We start from the raw sequence: 23,930 nt of genomic DNA, 5'->3' as shown, positions 1-23,930 counted from the left end.
GTGTATCGTGGTCGAGCGAAGAGAAGTTGAAAACCAATAATTCAAAGGAGTGACTGTGAGCAACAAAAGAGACACTTCCAAAAGAGTGTAACAAGTCTCGAAAAGAAAGCAAGCCTATCGAGGAGGAAAAAGAAAGTCGAAGGATACTTTGAACCGTTGAGCATGATATTTACCTTGGACACAATCACCGTGCGGCGAGGGCAGCGCGATCCACATAACAGTGTCTCTGGAATGCAAAACAACCAGCTCAACAACAAATCATCTCATTCGCAGAGAAGGGGAGAATGTAACGCACGATCCATGGCATTTCTCGAGAATTAGCCTTTGAAATTGTCAAATTCTTCAGCTTCGCACACGGTTTGTAAATCTGGTTGCCGTGAGCAGCAGGAACAGCTGCAGAGGGGGCTGGAACCATTCAAGGCTCGCTAAGGTCCAGCCCGAGGCACTCTAGGCTGTGCGGTCTGGATTCGATCAATCGCTTGAATGGCCGCTCTGCTAAGATAGACAGAAATTGAGGGAGGCGGGCAACGGGGAAAGATGTTTCCTATAAATCGACATTTCAAGCTCATCGCCCTCACCGAAGAGGACCCAACGAGCAGGAAACTTCCTACAAGGAATTATTCTCCAGAGCCACTGAGCTCACGAAGAGCTCATGGCAACACGTCGCTGTAGAAAAACACAAAACGACGGTCGTGGCAGGCTCTGTTGCTTTTTTTGATCTGAAGAAGGAAAAGAGAAAGATCTAAAGTTGAGACTGGAAGTGAAGAATTTGTAGTGGCATGTGCCAAGAGAAAGTCACGTGCTCCAAGCCTTGCCTGTGCGGTGCTAGCGAGCCAGGTATCCCAGTGCATGCGAGGCGATACGAGGCTAACAGTATTAGATCGTTCAAAATGTTCTCCTATTAAGCTCCTGCTTTTACGCCGACTTCGCCTTCAATGGTACTTCGAACACTATCGCACCATTCCGGCCCTTACGAAGTTTCGTCCACCGCCCCAACCTCATCTCTTTGCCGGTGCCAGCCACAATGCACAGACCTTGACACTCGCCCTCTTTCTTGCCTCCATATTCGTTTGTGATGAGTCTTCTTCGCTCAAACACTGCCAAAGAATTGACAAAGCCTCGCACTGGGCCAGACAATGGATTGGCTGATGCAGTTGTCCCATTCTTTGCTGTATCAGTGTCTTCGTTCAAGTGTCCATTCCTGTCCTGTAACTCCCCATTGACGAGCCCAGTTGGCTCGTCCGCATCCTCTTCAACTTTTCCCACAGGTCCAAGAGGTAAAAGTGACCTTTTGTCATCGCTCAGTTTCCACGCACGAATCCAGCCATCCCAACTCCCACTCAAAACCACATCAGTGCCAGGCAAGGCGGCTAAAGCAGTGATAGCTCGGGGTATTGGCCTTCGTCTATCATCCTTCTTCAGCGCCTCGATGACCTTGGGGTCCACTTCCGACGTCACCGCTTCAAGCGGAGGCGGCTCTTCAACACCATGTGCGGTCTGGAGGGTGAAAACAGCCTTCTTTTTATGAATGCTCCAGAGACTGATGGAGCCGGAGTCAGTTCCGGTGACAAAGTTATGTGGCGGCAATGCAGCCACGCAATCCAGACTGCCGGTCTGGTATTCATCGTTTTTAGAACTGTCACCCAGAAACTTAGTGAGTGATTCATCCACAAACTTCCACCATAAAGCCTTTCGATCCCGAGCACCAACTGTGACGCATTGATCCACAGACACGGCCGAGACATCAACAATATGGTCTTGATGACCGAAGAGTGTCTCGACGTATGCAAGGCTATCCTCACCAGCCAAGCTGTAGGTTTTTAGAGACCGGTCCATGCTTGCGCTGAACAGTTGTTGACCAAAGCCAGTTCGATTAGCCGAGTTAGGTGCGAATGCAAGTCCCGTAACTCCATCTCTATGGGTAGTGAAAGTCTTCAACGGCCGTAGGTCTTCTGCTGACCAAATTATGAGCTTCTTGTCCGCTCCTCCTGTGGCCACAAATTTTCCGTCGGGGGAGGCTGCCACGGAGTAAATACGTCCGGTGTGGCCATGCTGCTGGGAATCAAGTGCCCTGATTTTGATGCCTCGGACATATGCCAGTTGCTTCGGCCGCCGTCTTCGTGAGGCCGTTGATTTTTGACCATCTGAGGAAGTGCTTGGTGGTTGAAGTTCCCATTTGATTAATGTCTTGTCCTTGCTCACAGTGTACACGTAAGGTTGACAAACTGCGACGCCAGTGGTTGACTCGGTGTCCGCGCGAAATGCTGTATGGGTAGCATTTGCAAAGTCCAAGTTCTCAGCAATCAGTCGATACTGTCTGCCCTTTGCCTCGTCTACATCCTCTTTCAGCCGTTGTGCAATTAAGTCCCTGTCGAGATCTTCGGCGTCAAACCCAGTCTCGTCTATTTCCTGCCTGATATTATCCAAGTATCGTTGTGCAAGTCTGACTCGGCGCTCGGCCGCAGTCTCGCCTTCTTCGGATGTAGCTTCTGACTCGTCAACGTCGCTCTCTGCTTGGATCTCGTCTTCGGATTCGCTTCCGGATATTGACTCGTCTCGCTGTCGATCTCGAATTCGTGGTTGTCTCCCTTTTCGACGGGACTGATCGTCTTGCTGCTCTCGTGATTTGTCGCCATTTGCAACCTCCCGCCTTTTCCTCGCTAGGCCTGCAACAGGATTTTCTCGTTTTCGCTTTCTCTGTGACGCCGGAAGCGTGAAGAAGGAAGACATTGGGACGTCTTCGCAGCCGAGTGCCACCAGAGAAAGCTGAATGTTGTATTGCAGCGCCGACAATATTTTTCTCCAAAAACTTTTTTGAGATGCGGGCAAATCTGCAGTTCCTAGCGCAGCCTCGTCGGAAAATTCCATCGCCGCACCTTCCTTGAAGGGAAGTGCCAGCCCAGCCTTGTGTCCTCAAGGCAGAGCTTCGCGTGCGTGTCGAGCAATTGGACTCATTTCACCCAGTTTCAGTCCTCGATCAACTCAACGACAACAGCCTGGATAGTCTTGAGCATTCTCTCATAGCGGATAAATCTTACACACTTGGAAGCATTGATTCGAGATCCTCTGCTGTTACATAACGCAATCTCCCGCATCTCAATCCTTCACTCAAAATGCAAGTCTTTTTCAATCCTGCACGGCAATCCAGCCAAATATCTAACAGCACTTCTCCAGGGAGGTCCTTATTGGTCTCACCGGCCGAGACTTCACCATTATTGCCGCGTCCAAAGCTGCCATGCGCGGCGCCACAATTCTCAAGACTACTGACGACAAAACCCGGCAACTCAACAAACACACTCTTATGGCCTTCTCTGGCGAAGCAGGCGACACTGTACAATTCGCAGAATTCATACAAGCAAATGTTGCTCTCTACTCAATGCGCAGTGAGACGGATCTGGGTCCTTCCGCAGTGGCCAGCTTTGTGAGAGGAGAGTTGGCGCGGAGCCTGAGGAGTCGGAAACCATATACGGTGAACTTGCTACTTGGGGGTGTTGATCCGATTACGAGGCAGCCGAGTCTTTATTGGTTGGATTATCTTGCGAGTAGTGTGAAGGTGCCGTATGCGTGTCATGGATATGCCCAGTGAGTTATCCTCCAGGAATTCTTGACCTCACGTAAGGACAAGGACAACCTGATTGACTGACGATGGTGGTGATTAGGTATTACTGCCTCTCCATTCTCGACAAACACCATCACCCAGACATTTCCTTCGAACAAGGCATGAAGATCCTGCGAATGTGTACGGACGAACTACAGCGACGCCTACCGATTGACTTCAAGGGCATGACAGTGAAAGTGGTGAAGAAAGACGGCATCGTGGATATGGAATATGACACTAGTAAACAGGTCTTGGCTGCTTAGAAGTGCAAAATGGGAAAATGAAAGGGACATTCACTTGATCATACCTTATGCATAGCGTCGGCGTAGAAAGAATCTAATCTCTGACTGGATCGAATTCAGAAAAAATGGGCTTCAATTTTTTGTTTGGATCGTATAGCAACACGATCTACAGTAGAAATGTCTTGCGTCTCGGCAGATACACATGTCTCTGGTTCGCATGGTTCTATTCCCTATTTTCCGTACCTGTGAGGGTGGGAGGTGGTCGCCCAGAATTTCTATCCTCGCACAAAAGCCCATTTTCCTTGCAAACGCCACGCTAGAAATTGTTCAGACAAGTAATGCTATCCATTGGGACTCCAGTCATCAGTAAGGGTCGCCTATCACGACCCTACGAGCTCTACTCGCCGACCATATCCTGGTCTATTGTAAGATTGGTGATAGCCACTCCGTCGTCTTGAACTGACGTTCTGAGGGTTGTGGCTTCTCTGCTGGTGGTGGTGGTGCTGTCGCCTGGCAGAGCTGTCTCGTCTCTGGCTTCCCTCACCATAGGGTTGGTGGTTATGATGGTTCCTTCGAGCCCGCTGACTTTGCAAATGCAGTCTCCGTCGAACCGATGGCTGGGGCGGACGTACATCTGAATCTTCCGATTCGGAGGGATCCTGAGTGTTTTCAGTTTCCGAGTGCTCTGATATATCTTCACCTTCATCAACCTCATCTTCGTCTTGATCCTCGGTTTCCTTGTCTTCTTCTTCCTCATCGTCGTCATCGTCACTCACGATAAACCGCGCCCCTCTTGACCTTCGCCGAGGCGGTGGTGGGAGGGCATGCTCGTAATCAGAGGCCTCCGTTATTTCATCGTAGTTGGTCTCCGCGTCGGATGCCTCCCAGGCGTTATTTCGCGAACTGTGGTCGTAGCCGACATATCTATCAACGGGATCGGTACTGTCTGCGGACACTTGGCTTCGAGCTTCCGACTCATTGTCGTAGCCTTCGCTCTGTGCCCAACGCCGGTTGTACGCGGTCATTGTGGACTCACTGTTGGTATCGTCCTCGTCCTCGTCCTCGTCTGCCTCAGTATCGATAAACCCATCCATGTCATCGTCCTCGCCATATTCCTCATCCTCGTCTGTCGCGTCTGTTATAGGGGACATTCCGCTATTGTAATAGTCGAACACATCTTCGTGCATGGGCCCGTCGAACTCGTGATCAATATCATCCTCCGCATCGAACTCGGACGAGCTGGCCACGTGCATGCTTTCAGAGTCGTAATCGGACTCGAGGCCACTACCTGATTCATAAATTTCATGAAAACCACAGCGCAGGCATTCCCCCTCTTCAAGTTCCCAGTGACATCGAGGGCAACGCACGACATTGTCCTCCGGATCGGGGATTCCTAGACCCCAGCGCATCTGCCGACGTGGTTCGCCCAGGAAAACGCCTTTGAAGAGACCGGGTCCGGCGCGATCTGCTGCCAGCTGAGCCGCCTCTGCCTCTTTGGCCTGCTGGTGTTCTTGGACAGTCTCATCTTCGGGCAGCAGCTCGGCTCGACCAATGAATATGTGGACCAAATCTCGGAGGACATAATTGGGAGATGGCTGTGCGCTGACTTTGGCTCTGCAGTCTGGACAATTTTTCTTGGTCCTCCTCCCGTGGGCTCCAACAAACCAGCTAGCAAGACACGTGTAGCAGTATGTGTGACCACACGAGAGGATGAACGGCTCGTACAAGGATCTCATGCAGATCTTGCAGACGGAGAGGTTGCGCATATCCTCGATATGTCGGAGAAATGTAGACAGACGGGTTACTTCGGTGTCTGCCATATCGGTTGGAGGTCACACGGTTGTTGTGAGAAGGGTTAAAGTTGAACTTCGAGCATCGGCGCTCAATAGGTTTGGTGAAGGTGGGGAAACATGGGCTAGCAGTGACGCGACGAATTGGCGACGAATTGAATAGGCAGCGAGGTGAGCTTGCACGCAAAGGTAGTTCAAGCGTGAAGTAATCCCGCGAGAAAAGGTCGGCAGCGCGTCCTCCAAAACATCCCCAGGGTAAGAGTTGAGTGACTGATCGGCCTGGCAAGTGGCTCCGTCTGCGGCCTCCCAGAGCCTGATAAAAGGTCTTGGCAGGTAGTGGCAATAGATGGAAGGTTTGCCGAAGGCTTTCCCAATATCTCAAATTTCTATACTGTCGCCTGGAAATCTGTGTATCAATCCTGCTGTCTTCATCTCTGTGGTCATGTCCAAGCCGGTCTCGTTCGGCTTTGGCAAGGCAAAGCCGGCCGTGTCATCTCCGGCACCAGGAACGATTTCCCGCAAGCCCCCCGCGCCGTCAAAAGGCTGGCCCCCACGAACCGCTCTGCGCCATGATTCAGACAACGAAGATGAAGAAGAGCCAAGACACGAGTCAGTCTCTGGCTTCTCGTCAAGTGGTGCCATTCTAAGTCAACCCCTACAGGATTCAAAAGAGAAAGTCATAGCGAATGCCGGTAATGCCGACTGGCGCAGACATGGACGAAAGAATTTACTCCCTGTGGAGACTCGAGCACAACAGGAGAGCGGCGGTGGCGTTGTGATGGTCGAACGAGATGAGGTCAGCAAAGCCAGTGGGCTGCAGTTCGCGGACAAGAGCGAGCAAGGCAGGGACCAGCAGACAAATGGCGAACAACAGTCACCGCAGAATCATACTGGTGATCAACCGAGGCAGCTGACAGTAGATGAAGAAGCTTTACAGGCTCTTTTGGACAATGGACCAGGCAAACCAAGATCGAATGCCGTCATAACACTGCAGGGGAACAGGCAGCTTTCGCCCCAGGATGAGACACAAGATTTCAGGGACGATGTCGCTTCGAGGCCGGACTCGAGCACTCTAGAAGAGTACGCCGCCATGCCGGTGGAGGAGTTTGGGATGGCTATGCTGAGAGGCATGGGTCAAAAACGTCGCGCCAACGGGGAGATTATTGAGCTAACTCCGAAGGCTGAAGACAACCCCCAAAAGTTCCGCAGGCATGAAGGGTTTCTGGGAATTGGAGCAAAAGCCGCACCTGGGTCGGACATCGAGTTAGGCGCATGGGGAAAGGCTGATATGCGAAAGAATACCAGGGGACAGGGATTCTTTACGCCATTGATGCGCGAGAACAAAGCCACAGGGGAACGTATCTCGGAGGAGGAGTTCCAGAAAAGGTTGAAAGAGTCCCGAGCCACCCAGCAGGAGGAAGATTGGAGGCAGCGCAGAGACCGCAATCTGGGGATCAGTGGACGAGAGCGGCATCGAGAGAAAGACCCGCATAGAAACGGGGACGATGACTACCGCGAGCAGATGAATTCATTCTCTCGCTCCAGCTCGTCAAGACGGGATCGAGATGGTCATGAAGATTCTCGATCCAAGAGGGACAGAGATGACAGAGATCATGACGGCTCTCGATCAAGACATGATGAAGGAAGGTCACGGGATCGGAGACAAAATGAGGATAATGATGATGACTACGATAGCCGTCATCGACCCAAGCATCGAGACCGCCATCGCGATGAAGATAGGTACGATTCCAGTTCGTCCCACCGAAGTTACAGGGACCGGGATAGGGATAAAGACAGAGACCGAGACCGTGACAGAGATAGATACAGGGAAAGAGAGAGCGATCGCCGCCACTGGGACAGGTGACTTTGACTCATGTCTCGGAACGATATCATATGCTCAAGAATGAAGATCTGTGCGCCCAGGCAATATGAACGCCCAGCATGACCATTTTTCCCACGTAAAATCACAACAACAGCGCCGCCACCGCCATCGACTCATACCATGACAATATCTCTCTCCATTTCTGTGTCCTTCTCCTTGCGCCCACTAGTTAGCAGGGAGCCGTTCAGTCCACCCGCCGCCGAGACGCCAGCGATCTCGTCCATCTCCTGCAATGTGTATTCGATCAAGTAGCTCTCATCGACCAACTCTTCCATCCTCTTGTAATGCCTTTCCGTGTAGACTTCAAGCGCCCTCAAAAGCTCCTTCATACCATCTGCGGCACCCCGCCCTCGTGTTCGGCTTCCTCCTCCCATCATCTCCTTCCCGCTCGTGACAGCGCCAAGGAGCTTCTTGTCCCGGGCCATTTCGACGAACACGTCCTTCGGGTACGACCGCAGCAAGCAGTTCAGGACTCTCTGGGCCACGGGCGCTGTCCGTGCATTGGTGTTCCAATCCCGCACGTTCTCCAGTAACTGCCAGAGCTGCGTCCGGTCCAGGGATGCGAGGATGTCGTCCACCGCTTTCACACCCATGATGCTGCTGCTGCTGGCGTCATCATCCTCGTCCTCACCCTTCCGGGATTCGGATGAGTTGACCACATCCTCAAACACACGCAGTAGTCGACCGGGGTGGCCCAACGCCAAAGAAAGCGTGATGGCTTCGCGGTAGTTCTTGCTGAATATGTGATTCTGGAGTAATTGGTCTTGCTCAATCCGCTGAGTTGCGCGTTGAGACGCCAATAAGGTAGACTGTAGAGTGGTATCCCGCCAGAAGGTCAATGTTGCATCGGCGGCGCCAGATATCAGTGAGTAAGGATAGGATTGAGGGTGGGACTGAGTACTCTTTTTGGTCGAGGGGGCCGAGGGAGATGTTGTCCGCTGGTACGAGTTCGGAGCGACAAGTGCCCACACACGATCGGTGTGGTTGTCGAGTGTAGCTAGGAGATGATCGGAGTCGGCGGCAGAGTAAGGGGACCAGAGTTTGACGAGGGTGTCAGAGGATGCGGATGCTATTAGTGGTTGATTGTTGGACTGGGTTTGAGAAAGGCGCGCATCTTCTACAGACTCGTCATCTTTGGCTTTGGACTCAGGTGGTGGAATCCAAACAACTTTCAATACGGAATTGCTGTGCCCTTCAAAAGTTTGAAGACAGGTATAGGTCGAAAGCGACCACACCTTAATTGTTCGGTCTCCGGAACCACTCACAAGCAATCCACGAGAGCCGCTTGATCCGCCATCTGGGAGTGAGAGAGGAGGTGTCCCTGCCGGAGAGAAACGAACTGACCAAACCCCTCGTTTATGACCGCGCAGAATAGCCGCCACGGCTCCGTCTTCCAAAGACCATACCTTGATTGTGCGATCCTGAGATGCTGAAGCGAATAATGGTGAGATTGGCGATGTATCAATTGCGTTGATATCCTTTTCGTGGGCAACTCGCGTGAACAGGGCTTTTGTGCCTGTTTGTGGTTCTGTTGCTAACTGATCGTACTTGAGTTTCGCTGTGTCCCACCGTTTGATCGTCTTGTCTTGTGAGCCTGTCAATAGGAATGCTGGTGGGTGCGTTGCTGGATTTCTCAACGCCGGACCATCTGTTGGTGGACTTCTCGGTAAGGCGATAGCCCCTAATGACTCTGCATGTCCAGCGAAAACAGCAAAGCACCCGTACGATGATGAGGCAGGGTCCAATCTCCACAATCTTGCAGTATTGTCTTTTGCACCGGTCGCTAACCAGTAGCCTGACCAATCGACATCTAAGCAAATGATAATGTCTTCATGGCCTTCGAGCAATGCAACGTCATTTCCAAAAGAGTCGACGGCTTTGGCGGTGTTAGAATTAATTTGTTTGCCATCGTCTCGAATAGAAATCAACCTGAGACTCTCCGCATTGGTAGCAAGTGCTAGCAAGGATCTGTCGGGGCCGACGCAAGCCATGTCAATAACCTCGTCATAGTTTCCAGCAATTGTCCGAGTCACTGGCAAAGTTCCTAGTGACTCTGACGTTGGCAGATTGTGCAGAGCAGAAATACTCTGCAACTTCATTGTTTGATCTTGATGGATTGACAGAACTGCATCGTCCTCAACCACAGGGATGATGGCTGTGATAGCATCATTCTCAAGCCCCGGTTTCCGCTTGGTAGTAACTTCACGGCCTGTGGCGAGATTCCAGATTCTGACTGCGCCGTGGTCCCCCCCAGCGTAGCAAAACCGGCCATCCAGGAGAAAACCTGCAGTTTCTAGCACTTCCAGAGCTGGAATAACCCTTTGCTGTTTCCATGTTTGGCCATCCCATAAGATTACTGTCCGATCTCGGCTTGCTGATAGGAGGAGTTGTTGTTCTTCGGAGTATTCCAGGCTTCGTACCACACTGACATGTGAGTCAAGGGTGGCGCTGGATGTACGAGTAGCTAGATTCCAGACGCGAATTTTTCCATCTTCACCCCCGGATGCAAGATAAATGGACCGAGCCGGCGATAGTTCGTCGACATCCATTTGGTCTTCTCCGCGACTCTTTCGCTTACGGCTCGTCTTGGAATTTGATGGACTGGTTGACTGTGATTGGAAGAAGTGGAGCGCAGAAACGACCCCGCCATGGCCGTGAAATGTATGTGAAACATAACCTCCTCTGAGATCCCATACCTTCACTGTTCCCTCCGCGCCTCCCGTTGCCAGGAGTGATCCGGTGGCATCAATGGCCGATGACACAACTGGGGTGGTGTGTGGTTTAACTGTTCGCATAAGTTCTGCGACTATTGTGTCGGATCCTTCCAGAGGTTTGAGCGAAAATATCCGAAGCGAGAGAGACCGGGACGCGATCGCCAAATAGTTCGATTCAGGAGCCAGGCACAGACTCGTAACCGGTTCCCCGTCCCCTTCGATACGACAAAGTACCCTGCTCGTCTGTACTTTGACAATCAAAACGCCCTCGTCAACACAGGTTGCGATGAAAGAACCGTTTGCACTGTGCGAGACATCGCCGCCGGTCAAAATGGGCTCAATGGTTTTTGCAGCCTCAAAGGTGGTTTTATGGTGGATTTTTGTGGCCATCGTTGCTGAGTATTTGCATCCTTTGAATCATAACATGGATAGAGGGGTCTTAGGGTACATTTATCGTGGTGGCGAGGGACATATCAACGTGAGGAAACATCAAGGCTGACTATGTTAAGATACTTTGAAATTTCACAGGAAAAACTTAAAGAGATCAAACTTCAACCAATTGCGTGTGGCGGATATTTAAGGTTTACGCTAGCGCTTGGCACCACAGCCTCGTCCGCCTGATTTCAGCCTCGTCTTGAATGCGGTCTCCCGTCATTCGGTATGCAAACAAATTTTCAGGCTGTCAGAACATTTTCCCCGCTGGAACATCAAGTACGAAACACAACACGCTTTATATAAAAATGGCCTAAGACGGAAGCACTCCTGGTTTGCAGGGGAAGCACTGGCATGGCATGAAGACCAGAGGGGAAAGAGTACGAGGCAATGGCAAGCCAATATCTCTTATCGGCTGAAGAGGTCGAAGGCTTCTTTTAACCATATGAGTCTTCGCAGGCATCTGGCTTCTATCCTCAAAACTGTTTGTAATAATGAGGTGGCTCCGTCGCGGCTTGCGTAAAGAAGTCTTCTCGTCTGCTCCGCCTCAGACAAGATGGGTGGTCGAAGGAGGAATCAGTAGGCTCTCCCCTTGTTGCGCAATCTGTTCCAAGGAGACAGAATGGACAGTAGTGTGTGTCCACAGCCCCCGGTCCGTCCTGGCGAGGAGAAGCCAGTTCAGCAGCGAAGTGGAAGAGCTGACATAAACAGAGCACTTTTCGATCTTCATCTCATCCCAACAATCCAGTCCAGATCATATACGCTTTGTCCTTCCGAACTTCGGGTTTTATTGCTGGGGTCCAGCGAAACCGAACCCGAATGTGACCTTACCTGTGGTGATTGGAACATGGTCCAGTACGGGGGGCGACTTGAAAAGGCATAAAGTAACATATCAAGACGACCTGGACGCGAAGGGACGCGTGACTGAGGCGCCCGCCGGCAACGAGACGGCTATGATGGAAAGTCTGCGTACAGTGTACCCGACCACTATTCTTTACACCCACGAAAACACGGTAAGGGCGACCGAACTCTATGAGCTCATCGACCCTGAAAGTTCATCAGAGAAAAATTCGCGTTGAAGTGGACATCACAACGCTTTGGCTTGATGTCACTGTCATAGCGGCTAACGATGCTCTCTGTGAAGAGGCGGGGTCGATGGAGCGGTTCACGGTGCTGCCGGCCCTAGATTGCTGCAAGAATGTGCTAAGCTAGGTGGATGTCAAACAGGTTCCGCTAAAATCACTGATGCATACAACATTCCATGCCGAGCGTGAGGTGGAGGCAGACGGCAAGATTTTCAAGTACGAGACTCGCCTCGTCGACCGTGGCGTTCTGCAAGAGGTGGAAGTGGACTATTATGAGACCTTCGCTGGTGTCAGTAGGGCCTTGTCGCTCCGCATCCTATTTCCTCTGGCTGCCTTCTATGGGTGGTGCGTACATTAGATTGATGCTGTCATGCCTTCCTCACTTGCAGATTGGAGAGATGGGGTTCAAAGCCGTATTGACAGGATCTATGTCCGGGAAGAACTGAGGCCCTCAAGCAAAGATTGAAATATTCCCTTGATCGAGAGAGAAGAGCTCGTTCGTGTTTCCTCTGAGTCAACGGTAGGATCTCAACGCCTCCGCCTTTAATCATCATCATAATTAACTTTCTCTTCTAAGTCACCAGGGGTGGGGAATGGCGGCACCGTGGCGAAGAATGTAGACCCAAAGGATGGGCCATGCCTACCGAAAGACGCAAAGACCTCTATCTTGGTCGCAGCTTTCCCCGGGAGGACAACTTCCACTTGTTCGAATGAACCATGGGCTTGACATGTATCGATGAATTTCTTCATGGTTTTCCACCAAGCTCCGAAACGTGCAGTTAAACAATTGTGCTTCGACGGGTCTTGGGGATTTGGATGGTCAATACTGTCGAGCTGAGGTCTACCTAGAAGAGGGTTGTGCGGCTTGCGGTTTGGTGGAGGGACACAAGACAATGGAGCCGTGCCAGCATTGGATCTTGGTGGCAACATCGGACCACGGGGATCTTCAAGTCAAGAAGGGGCACAAGAAAAGCAAGACGGCACTAGGAGCCCCCAAGGCAAGACTGACGACGGGAGGGTGGGAATGAGCATTGCCCATACACACGTGATGGGGGCATGCTTAGTCTACTTCATCATAAGTATTAACGATGGGCCGGTAAGTGAGAGACGAGAAACATGAGGATGGTGCTTACAGGTCCGGCAGTGAGATATTGTTGTCCCTCAAAAGTCTCACAGACCCGCATTCCTCGAGATGCTGATCATGGACGAACACTGGGGGTCGCAAGGAAATATACCTCGAGCGAAGCCATGAATGATACACTTGACCGACCGGAAATGGGCCTCGAACGGGTTGTCGCTCGAATGCCCAAAACTGCGGTTTTCACGCACTCGTCCTCGATCTAAGTCTCTCCTCTAATGGCAAGCAGCGACAAGCTGCATATATTCCTTGATCATTTACAACACTGTACAGACAAGTCATTTGTTTGGAAACGAGGAATTATCATGACAATGACAACACCAGTGACCAGTAAGCCATCGGCCTACAAAATGAATAGACTCGGTGGGCATACATCTCACCAGGTTTTTCTCCAGTCTTGTCTTGCTCAGTGTCCTTGTGGATGAGCCCTCGCTTGGCCCGTCAGCGTGCAATGAAACCACCGTCAACCTGTAAGAAACTGCCCGTCATCCAACTCGCGGCATCACTGGCCAGCACGAGGACTGCCTTTGCAACATCTTCCGGGGTTCCGAGATGAGGCCAGGGGCTTTGTTGGTGGAGCATTTCATTCGTCTCCTTCTTCTCCAGGAAGGGCCTGACCATTGCTGTGGCCAGGAAGCCTGGGCAAACTGCATTGACGTGAATTTTGTGGGGAGCATAGTCGACAGCCACCTGACGTGTGAGGTTGACAACTGCTCCTTTGCTTGCACAGTACGAGGCTTTTTCGAAGATAGGTCAGTCCTTTCCCGTCCAGAGCCATCGTGGACTGGCGACACAAGGAGCGGGCGTACTTACGTTCCAAGGCAAGACCGACTTGGCCTCCGATTGAGGCGATGTTGATAACCCATCCACGTTCTCCCGACGGTAGGGGTTCTTGCTTCATCATCTGAGTGATGGCGAACTTCATGCCGAGATACACGCCTCTGGCGTTCACGGCCTTGCCACAAAATCAGTCAAATCACGCAGCTCCCAGAAGGGTAATCGTCTCTCCCCCTACCATTGTCTTGTCATAATTGCTGACAGGTTCATCGACGATATTAGCCAGCCCCGTGAAGATACCGGCATTGTTTACCATACTGGTCGAGTCCGTCAGTCACCATGGCTTCTATCAGGAATTTCGTGGTTGATTCAACGGATCAGAGCACGAGGGATTATCCAGCAAGGAAGAACCAAAACGATGTGAGGACAAACATACATATCAAGTCTACCGTAGGTCTTAACCGCTAACTCGACGAGACCTTTGACATCATCTTCCGAGCTAGCGTCTGCCCGTTGGAAGATGGCCTTGCCTTGCCCATGGGTTTTGATGATTAGGTCATGGGTCGGAGTCAGGTCTTTCTCGTAGCCGCCAGCTCGAATCTCAGGTGTCAAATCACTGCAAACGATAGATGCCCCTTCTGAGGCCAGCACCAGCGCTATAGCCCTCCCATTGCCCGACGAAGAGCCTGTGACGATGGCGACGCGTCCAGTAATGCTACATACTGAATCAGCCATTCTTCCGCCACCTACGACGTCAATTTTACCAACCTCAGGATGTTGGACATGCTGTAAGTTGGGACGGAGAACTGTTAGGTGTGTCAACAAATGTCTCAACTGCTAGGCCTGGATCTGCCGGTATTTGTTTTTCGCATGCCATCTCTTCAATTGCCATAGTCATGTGCATGGATCCATTCGACCGTGGAGAAGCTCCTCAAGTGGCGCCTGTTTGACACGTGTCGAGAGCGGTACCGCTACAGAGCAGACTTTTTCCAATTCGTTACGATAAGGTTCGCATCTGTGCAGGTGCAAACAGACAAGAAGATGGCTCCGAGACTTTGTCTTGCAGTGACAAGAGGGGTTCCTCCAACTGCTGCAGGTGGAGGCTGCAGAGGGGTTGCTGAGATGTTGAGATATCCAATGGGATACGCTGCGGTCCCGCACTATGCATGCCGTCGGCCGGAAGTGTACTCTCGATATGTCCCTTCTAGCCAGGTGTGTCCGGGGTATCCGTACATCCCCGCTACCAAGCAGACGACACACCAAAGAACTGTTCCCTCCTCGCTTGGAGAGGTGTAGTAGTGCTAGTTGTGTTTTTAGCGGTCGCTGACCACGCCGGGTGCCCCTGCTGCACATGACGTCTCTCAGCCTCGCTGACTTGGTTACTTGGCGCTATCTTATACATCTGCCCACGGCTTGTGGATGTTTTGACAAAGGTAGCTGGCGGCACCGCAGTAAACAAGATGAGTGCTTACCGAGAGATAGAGCGCCATAATGACCGCCACGGACGAAAGAAGAACCGCGGAGTGCCCAGCAGAGGTCCAAACCCCAACGGCTTATCTATGCGCTCGAATCCCGACAATGTGTCTTTCAACTCGGAAGGAAGTCAGTTTACAAAGCCATAATTAACCATTCCGCTAGCAGTCATGCCGCGCGAAGACATCTCCTTTCAGACGGCCGACAATGTCGCCTTGAGAGGGTGGTTTTACAAGCCTTCCGGTGACGGAAGCGTCCTACCGTGCCTAGTTATGGCTCATGGGTTTTCGTCCTTGAAAGAAATGGATCTCAATACCTTTGCCGAATACTTTACATCCCACCTCCCACTGTCTTGTTTGGTCTACGATAACCGGGGATTCGGTGACAGCGATACAAAGGAGGGACAACCCCGTCATGAGATCATCCCGGCCCAGCAGACGAGTGACTACTCAGATGCAATCACCTATGCGCAGTCGAGGTCGGATGTCAACCCTGACAAGATTGGTGTCTGGGGCAGTTCCTACAGCGGAGGACATGTCCTTTGGGTTGGTGCAGTTGATCGCAGGGTGAAGGTCGTTCTCAGCCAGGTGCCCTGCGTTGATGGCTGGTCCAACTTTCATCGACTCATCCGCCCGGATTTTGTCGCGGGTTTGAATAAGCTTTTCTAAGAAGGTGCGCAATCATCTTTGCCGTCCCTCATATTTGTCCTCATTCGAGGTGCGCAGATCGGCTGGCCAGAGCTGCTGGCAAACCACCCGGCTCGTTGCCCGTTGTGGACGAAGACCCTCATAAACCATCTGCCTTGCCTACCCCAGACAGCTATCAATTCTTCACGAGCTGGGGCAAGAATAGCAACTGGAAAAACAACGTGACTGTGAAAACGTACGTACCACAGGTGGTCATTGATGCTGCACAATAATATTAACAGGCGTTTCAAGGATCGAGGCATTTCGCGAGTATAATCCGTCTGCACACATCCAGCACATATCACCCACACCTTTACTCATGACAGTTGCGGAAGATGACGTGCTCACGCCGACCGACCTGGCCCTAGATGCCTATTCAAGGGCCTTGGAGCCTAAGCAGCTGCATATCCTGCCCGGTGGGCATTTTGATGCTTATTCTGGGCCCAATTTCGAAGCGAATGCTAGTAGGCAAGCGCAGTTTTTGAGGGAACATTTGTGTGGTTAGAATAGACAAGCGAGAGACTCGATTGTAATAGAAGGTACGAGTACGAGGTATAAGTGCGGAACCGATACAGTCATCATATATACTGCCAAGGGTGGCACCGCGATGGATGAGGCAAGAAGGATAGCCCTGGGTTGCTCCGGCAAGCAGGACAACTTCCCGATCGGTCTTCTAGAAATTATCATCAAATAACAGCATTGCGTCTTTTGCCCTGGTCGATCACCAAGCATGGCCTCTTGGTCATTTCCTTGCCGCTATCGTCAAGCAAGCCTACCGCTGCCGAGGAAGCCCTTGAGGTATCTTATGGACGTCATCTTCGATCTCACGTCTCGTCTACGATGCCCCTGGAACTCCAGTTTTCTCTCATCGAATCAGGCGGTTTTTATAAGCTTGTAGTACGTACTGGCATCCTTGCACTGCCGGTTTTTGCCGCTATCACTCCGGGCGCCTCGGACCTAAGACTACCCAGACAAGCCCCTTTATCCGTCAACCCGACATTAATTTTCTCCTGGTCCGTTTGAAGAACATATTGATATTATACGCTTCTGCTTTGTTATGGAGGCCATTCTGAGACTTTCTCTCGTGGACGACTATAACCTCCTTGCTTGCCTCAATGACGGAACCGTTCCAATCCCACGCGCCCAAAAGGCAGAGGAGACAATACCAGAGCTGCGATAATTGTCGCAAGGGCCGGCGAGCTTGCAACGCAGTCTCTTTGGGCATCAACCCCTTGCAGCCCAATAGCGCGGGTGCAGGTACTGCAGCGATAGCCTGCTCAACATGTCAACGATCGAAGAAGGAATGCACGTTCAGATGGCTCCAGGAACTTCCTCGTGGGACGCTACCAGAATGTCTAAAGCAGAAATTCAGCAGGCGTTATCAGCCTGTCAGATACAGCGGAGGAGACCTCCCAGCCTCTCGAACAGCATCACAGTCCCATCCCCAGAATGTTGCTGGTTCCGATGAGATGGCCGAGAACAGAACAATCCCCGCCAGCGGAGCAGTTGTGAGGCATAAAAATGGTCCACGGCAAACCCGGATCGCGCCGCGACGTGATCAGCTGGAACCCAACATCATTGACCAGCAAGCAACTAGCTTGTCCGAGCAGGGCATGGGCAGTGCCCCCAACATCACAGCGGACTGTGCCAACTGGCTGGAAAATGTTGTGATTTCAACTTCTCCCTTTGACTACAGTCAAGGACAAGAGTTCTGGTGGTCTGGGCCTCCCAATTTCAGTGACCAGCAACCGAAGTTTGACGATAGTGGCCAGTCCGCGACTTTTGCGAGTTGGGACTCGCCTTTGTATGGCGCGCTGCTCGGCTATCCTCAATCAAACAACGAAGGCCCTGACTATGGCGTGGATGAGTTGAACCGCGACACGTCCTACCCCCTGAGCCACACGGACACCGTCCATCACTCACAGGCATCGGGCGACTTGGCTTTGCTCACCGATACAATGTTGGAAAATAATCCGTCTTGTCCACCGCAGATTTCGGACGACGTCACATTCAACATGCGAGAGTTTGACCTTACGCAGTCCTTCAGCAAAGGCTTGATTTCCGATAGACTGCTGAGCATTTACCATGACAGTTTTGAGAATTCGCTCTCTTGCTGGGTCACAGAGTCAAATTGCCCATACAAGATACCAAGGCTGCTTCTGGGGAGTCCAACCCAAAGGAGAAAGCTTCTTTCCTATCAGGCGAGTACGCGCTTTTATCAAAGGGTCAGAAGGCTCGACAACGCTTTTTCTCCTCTCCGCAGACAGCCTCTAAGCCGTGGAGATTGCGCCAGGGCATCGAAGGCCCTCATGCTTGCAATCATGGCATTTGCTAGCCAGTGGACCCATTCTCGTGACGGACACCAGCGTTCGCGCTCCCTCTATTCAGAAGCAGACGTCAACCAGCCTCATCAGACATCTGGAAAGGACTTTTCGGATATCAATGGAAAGGATCCTTACGACTTCGAACGCCTCATCCGGCAGAGCCTCTGGAATGAGGCTGTTGACGCTGTCCACTGTTGCTTTAATGTCGATTCTTTTGAGCTCATATTTGCCCAGATAATATTTTCCATCACGGAGAGACCTTCTCACTTTGACAAGATGGAAGGTGACGAGCATTCGAGGTTTGTCTCTTCTCACGGCAATGTATCGTCAATTTCGTCCGCGTTAGCTAGCAATCCGGGGGACCAAGTTACTCCATCCGCAGATCGAAGAAGAAAGGCTACGGTTGGTAACGAAAGATACCTTGAGATTGCACTACATCATCTGCTCGCTTGGAAGAGAAGAATCTCCTCAGCCAGGCGGCAGCAGACAGTGCGAGCTCAGTTTCAATCGGGAAATACTCCGACCTTATCACGGCCGATTTTGCTGGAAGATTACCAGGCGTTTGACATGTTCTTCTGGTTCGGTGTCATGTGCGACACGACATCGGCCGTTCTGAGCGATCGCGTGCCTGTAATACCTGACTCGGACTCGGTTTTCAGTCTCGACGATGGGCAAACAGCTTCACGTCCGGCCGGCGTCGACGTCTCACTCGGGAGACACAACCAACCCCAGAGAGACACTACTTCAAAAGCCAGTGTTTGGGGCTCTTGTCTGACGAATGCTCTGCCCTCCTTATTTGGGGCTCCTGCCGTGCGATGGCCGTGGCCGCAAGGAGTCGCCGAAAGAATGCTGCAAGCAGCAACACCGGTCAAGGTTCTGTTGTGGAGGAAAATTACTGTCATCAAGGCCCTCCTGTCCAAAGAGACGACGCCGCCGTCCGTCATCGAGAGATGCATCGCGGAGACATTGAGGGTGTACGAGCATTGGCAGGAACGCTACGGCGAGTTCATCCTGGACTGCATCTCAAATCACGCCCACTTGTCGTTCAAAATCCAGTCCTGGTACGTCATCCTTGCCAGTCACTGGCACCTAGCTGCCCTCCTTGTCGCCCGTTATATCGGCTTGGTGGACGTGACCTTGAGGTCAGAGACCGTTCAGCGCTCGCTGCGGCAGTCATCAGCACTGGTGTTGGAACTGCAGAAAGCCAATGCCTATGCGATTGCCAACTTAGCTAGAGTGGCCAAGCCGCAAGGGTCCAATCTATCGAACCACGAGCAGCCTTTCCACTACGCCAGTGCATACGGGGCTCTCGTCACAGAACCTTGGCCGGAAGTCCTCAACCAGACTCTGACGAGGGCGTGTGAAGTGCTGTTGGTTTGGCTATCATCCACCAAACAACCCAATCCCGCTCCCATTTCGACTACCTCGCAGCAGGTCTGGATTTCCGCCAATACCAGCGTGTCGGAGTTGACCAGGCATTCTACAAGTTGCATTGAAGCTCTCAATCTGCTCGGAAGCAGCTCTCAGCTAGCACAGTTGGCTGCATTCTCTCTCGAGACGCGATTGAAATCTTTGAACGAGCCTCTTCCCGCTCCCCAAACCTTTGATCTCCGTTGGCAGGACTTCGGGTACGATAACCTGGTCTATTGATTTATCCCTCGCACACAGATCGAGCCCGGATTTCACGTGCGAGAGCTATGTAGCCCTGATCCAGGGAGACGGCCACCACATTTCCAACCGTGGCTGAAAAGTTTTGAGCCTTATTGTCCACCAGATTTGCCGGTGTCGTGGTAAACGAGCACGAACAGAACCAAATCCTTGTATTGGGTTATCACTATGTCTCGGGCTGGCTGCGAACCCGAGTCTTCAGCCGCTTCAGTATGTCCTTGTGCTGCCAAAAGCTTTACCTCCTATTGTTTGGCTATCCTAGCGGATTCAAAGCAGCCTGTTGTTATAGCCGTCAGTTTCGAACCATTTCGGTTCTAGTATAGCCACCATCACAGTAGCAGGGAGCAATGTCGCTCGTCCGACAATTCAGGGATATCACCTGCTGGGTCCAGGTGTGACGGTCACGGCTTCGGAGAGGCGTGCAGGTCGATGCTGGCATCCATTGAGTTGGCTCGCATTTTACGATGTTACGTTTCGAGTTCGCATTCTCTAGCGTCGCCGGCCTCCTCATCGTGAGCCTTAACTTATGCACCGTTAGCTATAGATGTTACCAAGGGTGGCCTTTGGAGGGCGGGACCGCAACGATCGCAATGGTCCCCCCCTACATATATCCCTCTACCGTTTACCGTCCCCAGCAGGGAGAACGGCCGTACGAGCACATTGTTGAACGGATCCACTCACCGAGCCACTTCCCCTAAAAGGCCAGGACGACAGGTCCTATTGCTCAACGGTGATCATGTTAAACGTCTATTAGATGCTTCTAGTATATCATAGGGCACACGGACGCTGCAACCGAAAACTGTGTTTTCCTTCCATTGGCGCCTCGTCCTCCAAGTACAAATACAGGGGTATTCTCGATATATCTGATCGACCCCATTGAGAGAGATTCACCCAGTCCCCAGACTCCTTCGCCATGGCACTTGACATCAGGGGGGAAGACCGCAATCGTCAGTGGCAGACGCCCAGGCAAATGGACAGCTACTCATGATACCCGGATAGTATCACCCTTGGTCTGCTCGTATCTATCAACGAGTAGTTTTGCTGAGCGGTCGAGGCTTCATATATTTGATGGAGATCAGGGCTCGATATAAGAAGAACGGGAACACGGTGGTTACATGTTAGATGCTAGGGGGCCGCGTTGGACCTATGCCTCTCTGGGGAAGTCATAACTCGCGATGTCGAGACCGCATTGATAGCCAGTAAGCCCCGAAGGCAGCGACTAGAGTTATGAAGGTCAACGGCCCAGTGATCACGAGCCACCGCCAGAGTACTTGTGGTGAATACGATCCGGCCCCATATTGCGGGTCCCAACGGATAACGTCGGCGCCAAAAAAGGTCTGCGAATTATCAGCAATGCACAGCGGATCAAGCGCTCTTCATCGGCATTATGCTTACTGAAACGAACGTTGCCGGTAAATAGACGAGCGTCACCATGGTGAGGATGCGCAATGTAACCACCTCCTCCGCACCCTTCTTGGTCAACTCAAGGGATCGATCGGAAGTTTGGGCGTGCATGAGTTCCAACATCTGACCTCTTGTTAGCCTTTACTGCATAATGGGGTTTGTCGTGAATTACCAGCCCTTTCCGTTCTCTAGCCAAACTCGTGAGTCGGGCCCCCCATGATATCAAGCCTTCAAAGTCACGGATTATATCCTGCAGCTCACTGTAGAAGTCTAGGGTGGCTTGTACTACCTCATGTGCGAAGGGAAACTCTTTGTGAACGATCAACTTCTCGTAAAAGGTGCGAAGAGCCTGTAGTATCCGAAGATTCGTCTCTAGTGCGGCGACAGCCTCTGAAACTCTCTCTCCATAACTTTGGACCGTCTTTAGGTCGGCTTTGGTGTACGTTGCCTTTGAATCCGTCAGAACAGCTGAACACGTCTAGAATCGAGTTAGTTAGATGTCACTTTCAAGAAGTCTGGGGAAAGCAATGCCTTGTTTTGAACGAGTTCCCCTAAACACTGGAAATAGGCCCACCACGACTCCCCGGCCCAGCGTGCAAGGGTAGTATGAACTTTGAGGCTCGAAATGTAGCTTTCAGCAGGGGTTCCAGATGAACGTCTTTCAATGTCATCAGAGTCGAACGTCGCTTTTGTGACAGAATGGCTGAGATGTCCCTCAGGAGTGGTGATTATCCAGACGGTCGTGCCGTGAACGGTGTCCAGCTTATGATATATCGCGGCATTATATATAGACCAGTCGCGGGCAGGATCACGAAAGCCAACATTTGCGAGGTCGGCGCCCTTTAGATTAAAGGAAATTTCGTAATGCCTGCCAGATCTACCAAGGTCGGGTGCCTCTAATCCCGGCAGCGGCTTTCCAAAGGCTAGTTGGCCCCAGAAAGAATCGTGTCGGACCCCGGTCAAGGTATTGCGTTGGGTGAACAAGAAGAGCAAGTTCAGATGCTGCGCCGGCACCTGATGGTGCGTGAAGACGCGGAAGAGCATTCTTTTCGTGATTCGAAGGGCATTGGCTTGAGAAGACGCCACAAGGAATCTGCCAAACAGTCAGCACAGGTACCGTTGGTGCGGTCTCATGCATACATGAACCTGCTTCGTGGATCCGCCCTTGTTATGACCTCTCCAGGCGGCATCAGAGCCGATTCATCGCCTAGCTGCTCTGCTAATCCTACTTCATCACATACATTTCGGTAACTATAATCTGATCTGGTCAGCGGCACTCGACGAAAGCAAAAGCAGACCTACTGCCGCGGTTTGCGTGGAGATCAGCAAACCTGACATGCACGGATGAGAGGTCATCGTCGCAGAGATAACCAATGGCACTTTCGGGCATCTCTCTGTGTGGCGCGAGCTGCCTAGCATTCTTCGGATCCATGAGATTCGCGGGATACAGATCTGCCTTGAAACAGGAGATTATCAATTCAGGTGGAACGCACATGGCTAAAGTCGGGGATTTTGCTCCCGAGCGGCAGGTAGTACTGTGAGAATGCTGTGTTGTATGGGTCTGTGCCGACTCGGACCTCTGTTTGTAACGACTTTTGATAGCCTCTTGGAGTCTGTAGGACGCATTTTGGCCTTCCCCGTATATCAAAGGCATGTGGACGTCGAAAATCCCAAGAAGACAATAGGCAGCGTCCTCCAGCTTTGTGGTTTCGCGATGTGATGCCCATGACAACCTGTCGCGGACGGAGCATGCATCTAGTCGCCGTTCGCCCGAGAGAACGGGGGCAGGAATCCCCGTGCATTTCGATAGAAGTTCCTGATGTTCTTTTTTACTTCCTCGAGGACGCCATGCCTGGTCGTAGAATTCGACCCGTCTTGGGGCTATCAGCTCTTGTAATGTCCAGCCCCTTTTGTGCCAGCGGCAACGTGCAAAGCCGGTATGCAGATCTGCAGTATCTGGAAGGTCGGACAAGTAGACAAAACATATTGAAGCCTCCTGATACCATCTATACATGGAGTTGATGGCCTCACTGAGCTCCGCGCTGTTCGTTTTATCAATGCAGCAAGTATCTATCCATACGTATCCCAGACGATGCTCCTTCGCGAGCCGACATGTCCGTGTGATTTTGTTGTCTCGCATCCTTAGCAACGGCCATTGCCACGGCGAACACCATGTTTGGAATGTGATTTCGTCATTTTCCCAAGTATGCGAGAGAATGGCGTATGGAGGGACCAGCTTCAGCGAGAAATCCTCGATCTGCAGGGTCTGGACGTTAATGAGCCTCATCTTTGCCAGACGTGAGGTATCCGAAACAAGTAGAGCTTTAGAAGTTGCCAGTGGTAAATGCACGAAGCCTCTCGACAAGCCTGCCAACACAGGGGCATCAGAGACCGATGAGCAGACGGGAAGGAAAGGAAAAGAGAGTCTCAATACAGTAGAAATTGCATCCAGCTGGCGAGCCGCTCGAGGTAGTAAGAAAGGAGGCTAGTGAGGCTGAGCCGCCAACAATGACGACAGGCGGCTGCTGTCCAGGACCAAGACTACACCCAGGGGCGCCACCCACTAGCCACAATAGCGCTAGCCCATCATGGGGAACTTTGGTCCTTAAGAGAACTTTGGCACGAGGCTGCACATGGCGCGAGGCTGCCTCCCGCACTCCGACCACACACAACGTCCTCTTTACCTATCTCGGTATTTAGTTTCTGCGTCAACGTAA

General features: G+C 51.8%; 9 protein-coding genes across 9 annotated transcripts; 4 read left to right on the top strand and 5 right to left on the bottom strand.

Annotated features, from left to right (window-relative positions):
• Positions 1-915: 915 nt before the first annotated feature.
• On the bottom strand, positions 916-2,730 carry Z519_04616 (uncharacterized protein; the record flags this gene model as incomplete). Its single annotated transcript, XM_016762362.1, has 1 exon — positions 916-2,730. One exon carries the CDS (start codon positions 2,728-2,730, stop codon positions 916-918), a length of 1,815 nt encoding a protein of 604 aa, XP_016621309.1.
• Positions 2,731-3,235: 505 nt separating this feature from the next.
• On the top strand, positions 3,236-3,861 carry Z519_04615 (uncharacterized protein; the record flags this gene model as incomplete). Its single annotated transcript, XM_016762361.1, has 2 exons — positions 3,236-3,582; positions 3,660-3,861. The coding sequence occupies 2 exons, from the start codon at positions 3,236-3,238 to the stop codon at positions 3,859-3,861; spliced, it is 549 nt and encodes a 182-aa protein (XP_016621308.1).
• A 359-nt stretch (positions 3,862-4,220) lies between these two features.
• On the bottom strand, positions 4,221-5,660 carry Z519_04614 (uncharacterized protein; the record flags this gene model as incomplete). Its single annotated transcript, XM_016762360.1, has 1 exon — positions 4,221-5,660. One exon carries the CDS (start codon positions 5,658-5,660, stop codon positions 4,221-4,223), a length of 1,440 nt encoding a protein of 479 aa, XP_016621307.1.
• A 412-nt stretch (positions 5,661-6,072) lies between these two features.
• On the top strand, positions 6,073-7,494 carry Z519_04613 (uncharacterized protein; the record flags this gene model as incomplete). The annotated part of the gene is made up of 1 exon (XM_016762359.1): positions 6,073-7,494. The coding sequence occupies one exon, from the start codon at positions 6,073-6,075 to the stop codon at positions 7,492-7,494; it is 1,422 nt and encodes a 473-aa protein (XP_016621306.1).
• A 131-nt stretch (positions 7,495-7,625) lies between these two features.
• Positions 7,626-10,616, bottom strand: Z519_04612 (uncharacterized protein; the record flags this gene model as incomplete). The annotated part of the gene is made up of 1 exon (XM_016762358.1): positions 7,626-10,616. One exon carries the CDS (start codon positions 10,614-10,616, stop codon positions 7,626-7,628), a length of 2,991 nt encoding a protein of 996 aa, XP_016621305.1.
• A 2,706-nt stretch (positions 10,617-13,322) lies between these two features.
• Z519_04611 (uncharacterized protein) lies at positions 13,323-14,393 on the bottom strand (the record flags this gene model as incomplete). Its single annotated transcript, XM_016762357.1, has 4 exons — positions 13,323-13,618; positions 13,695-13,836; positions 13,897-13,975; positions 14,095-14,393. 4 exons carry the CDS (start codon positions 14,391-14,393, stop codon positions 13,323-13,325), a joined length of 816 nt encoding a protein of 271 aa, XP_016621304.1.
• A 908-nt stretch (positions 14,394-15,301) lies between these two features.
• Z519_04610 (uncharacterized protein) lies at positions 15,302-16,322 on the top strand (the record flags this gene model as incomplete). Its single annotated transcript, XM_016762356.1, has 3 exons — positions 15,302-15,779; positions 15,857-16,013; positions 16,070-16,322. The coding sequence occupies 3 exons, from the start codon at positions 15,302-15,304 to the stop codon at positions 16,320-16,322; spliced, it is 888 nt and encodes a 295-aa protein (XP_016621303.1).
• Positions 16,323-16,932: 610 nt separating this feature from the next.
• Z519_04609 (uncharacterized protein) lies at positions 16,933-19,791 on the top strand (the record flags this gene model as incomplete). Its single annotated transcript, XM_016762355.1, has 1 exon — positions 16,933-19,791. One exon carries the CDS (start codon positions 16,933-16,935, stop codon positions 19,789-19,791), a length of 2,859 nt encoding a protein of 952 aa, XP_016621302.1.
• Positions 19,792-20,972: 1,181 nt separating this feature from the next.
• On the bottom strand, positions 20,973-23,500 carry Z519_04608 (uncharacterized protein; the record flags this gene model as incomplete). Its single annotated transcript, XM_016762354.1, has 6 exons — positions 20,973-21,146; positions 21,205-21,282; positions 21,335-21,634; positions 21,718-22,306; positions 22,354-22,471; positions 22,516-23,500. The coding sequence occupies 6 exons, from the start codon at positions 23,498-23,500 to the stop codon at positions 20,973-20,975; spliced, it is 2,244 nt and encodes a 747-aa protein (XP_016621301.1).
• Positions 23,501-23,930: the final 430 nt, after the last annotated feature.

This window comes from Cladophialophora bantiana, assembly GCF_000835475.1.
Source record: "Cladophialophora bantiana CBS 173.52 unplaced genomic scaffold supercont1.6, whole genome shotgun sequence".
NCBI lineage: Eukaryota > Fungi > Ascomycota > Eurotiomycetes > Chaetothyriales > Herpotrichiellaceae > Cladophialophora > Cladophialophora bantiana.
Note: the sequence above shows the minus strand (reverse complement) of the source record. Positions and strands in the feature narration are given on the sequence as shown.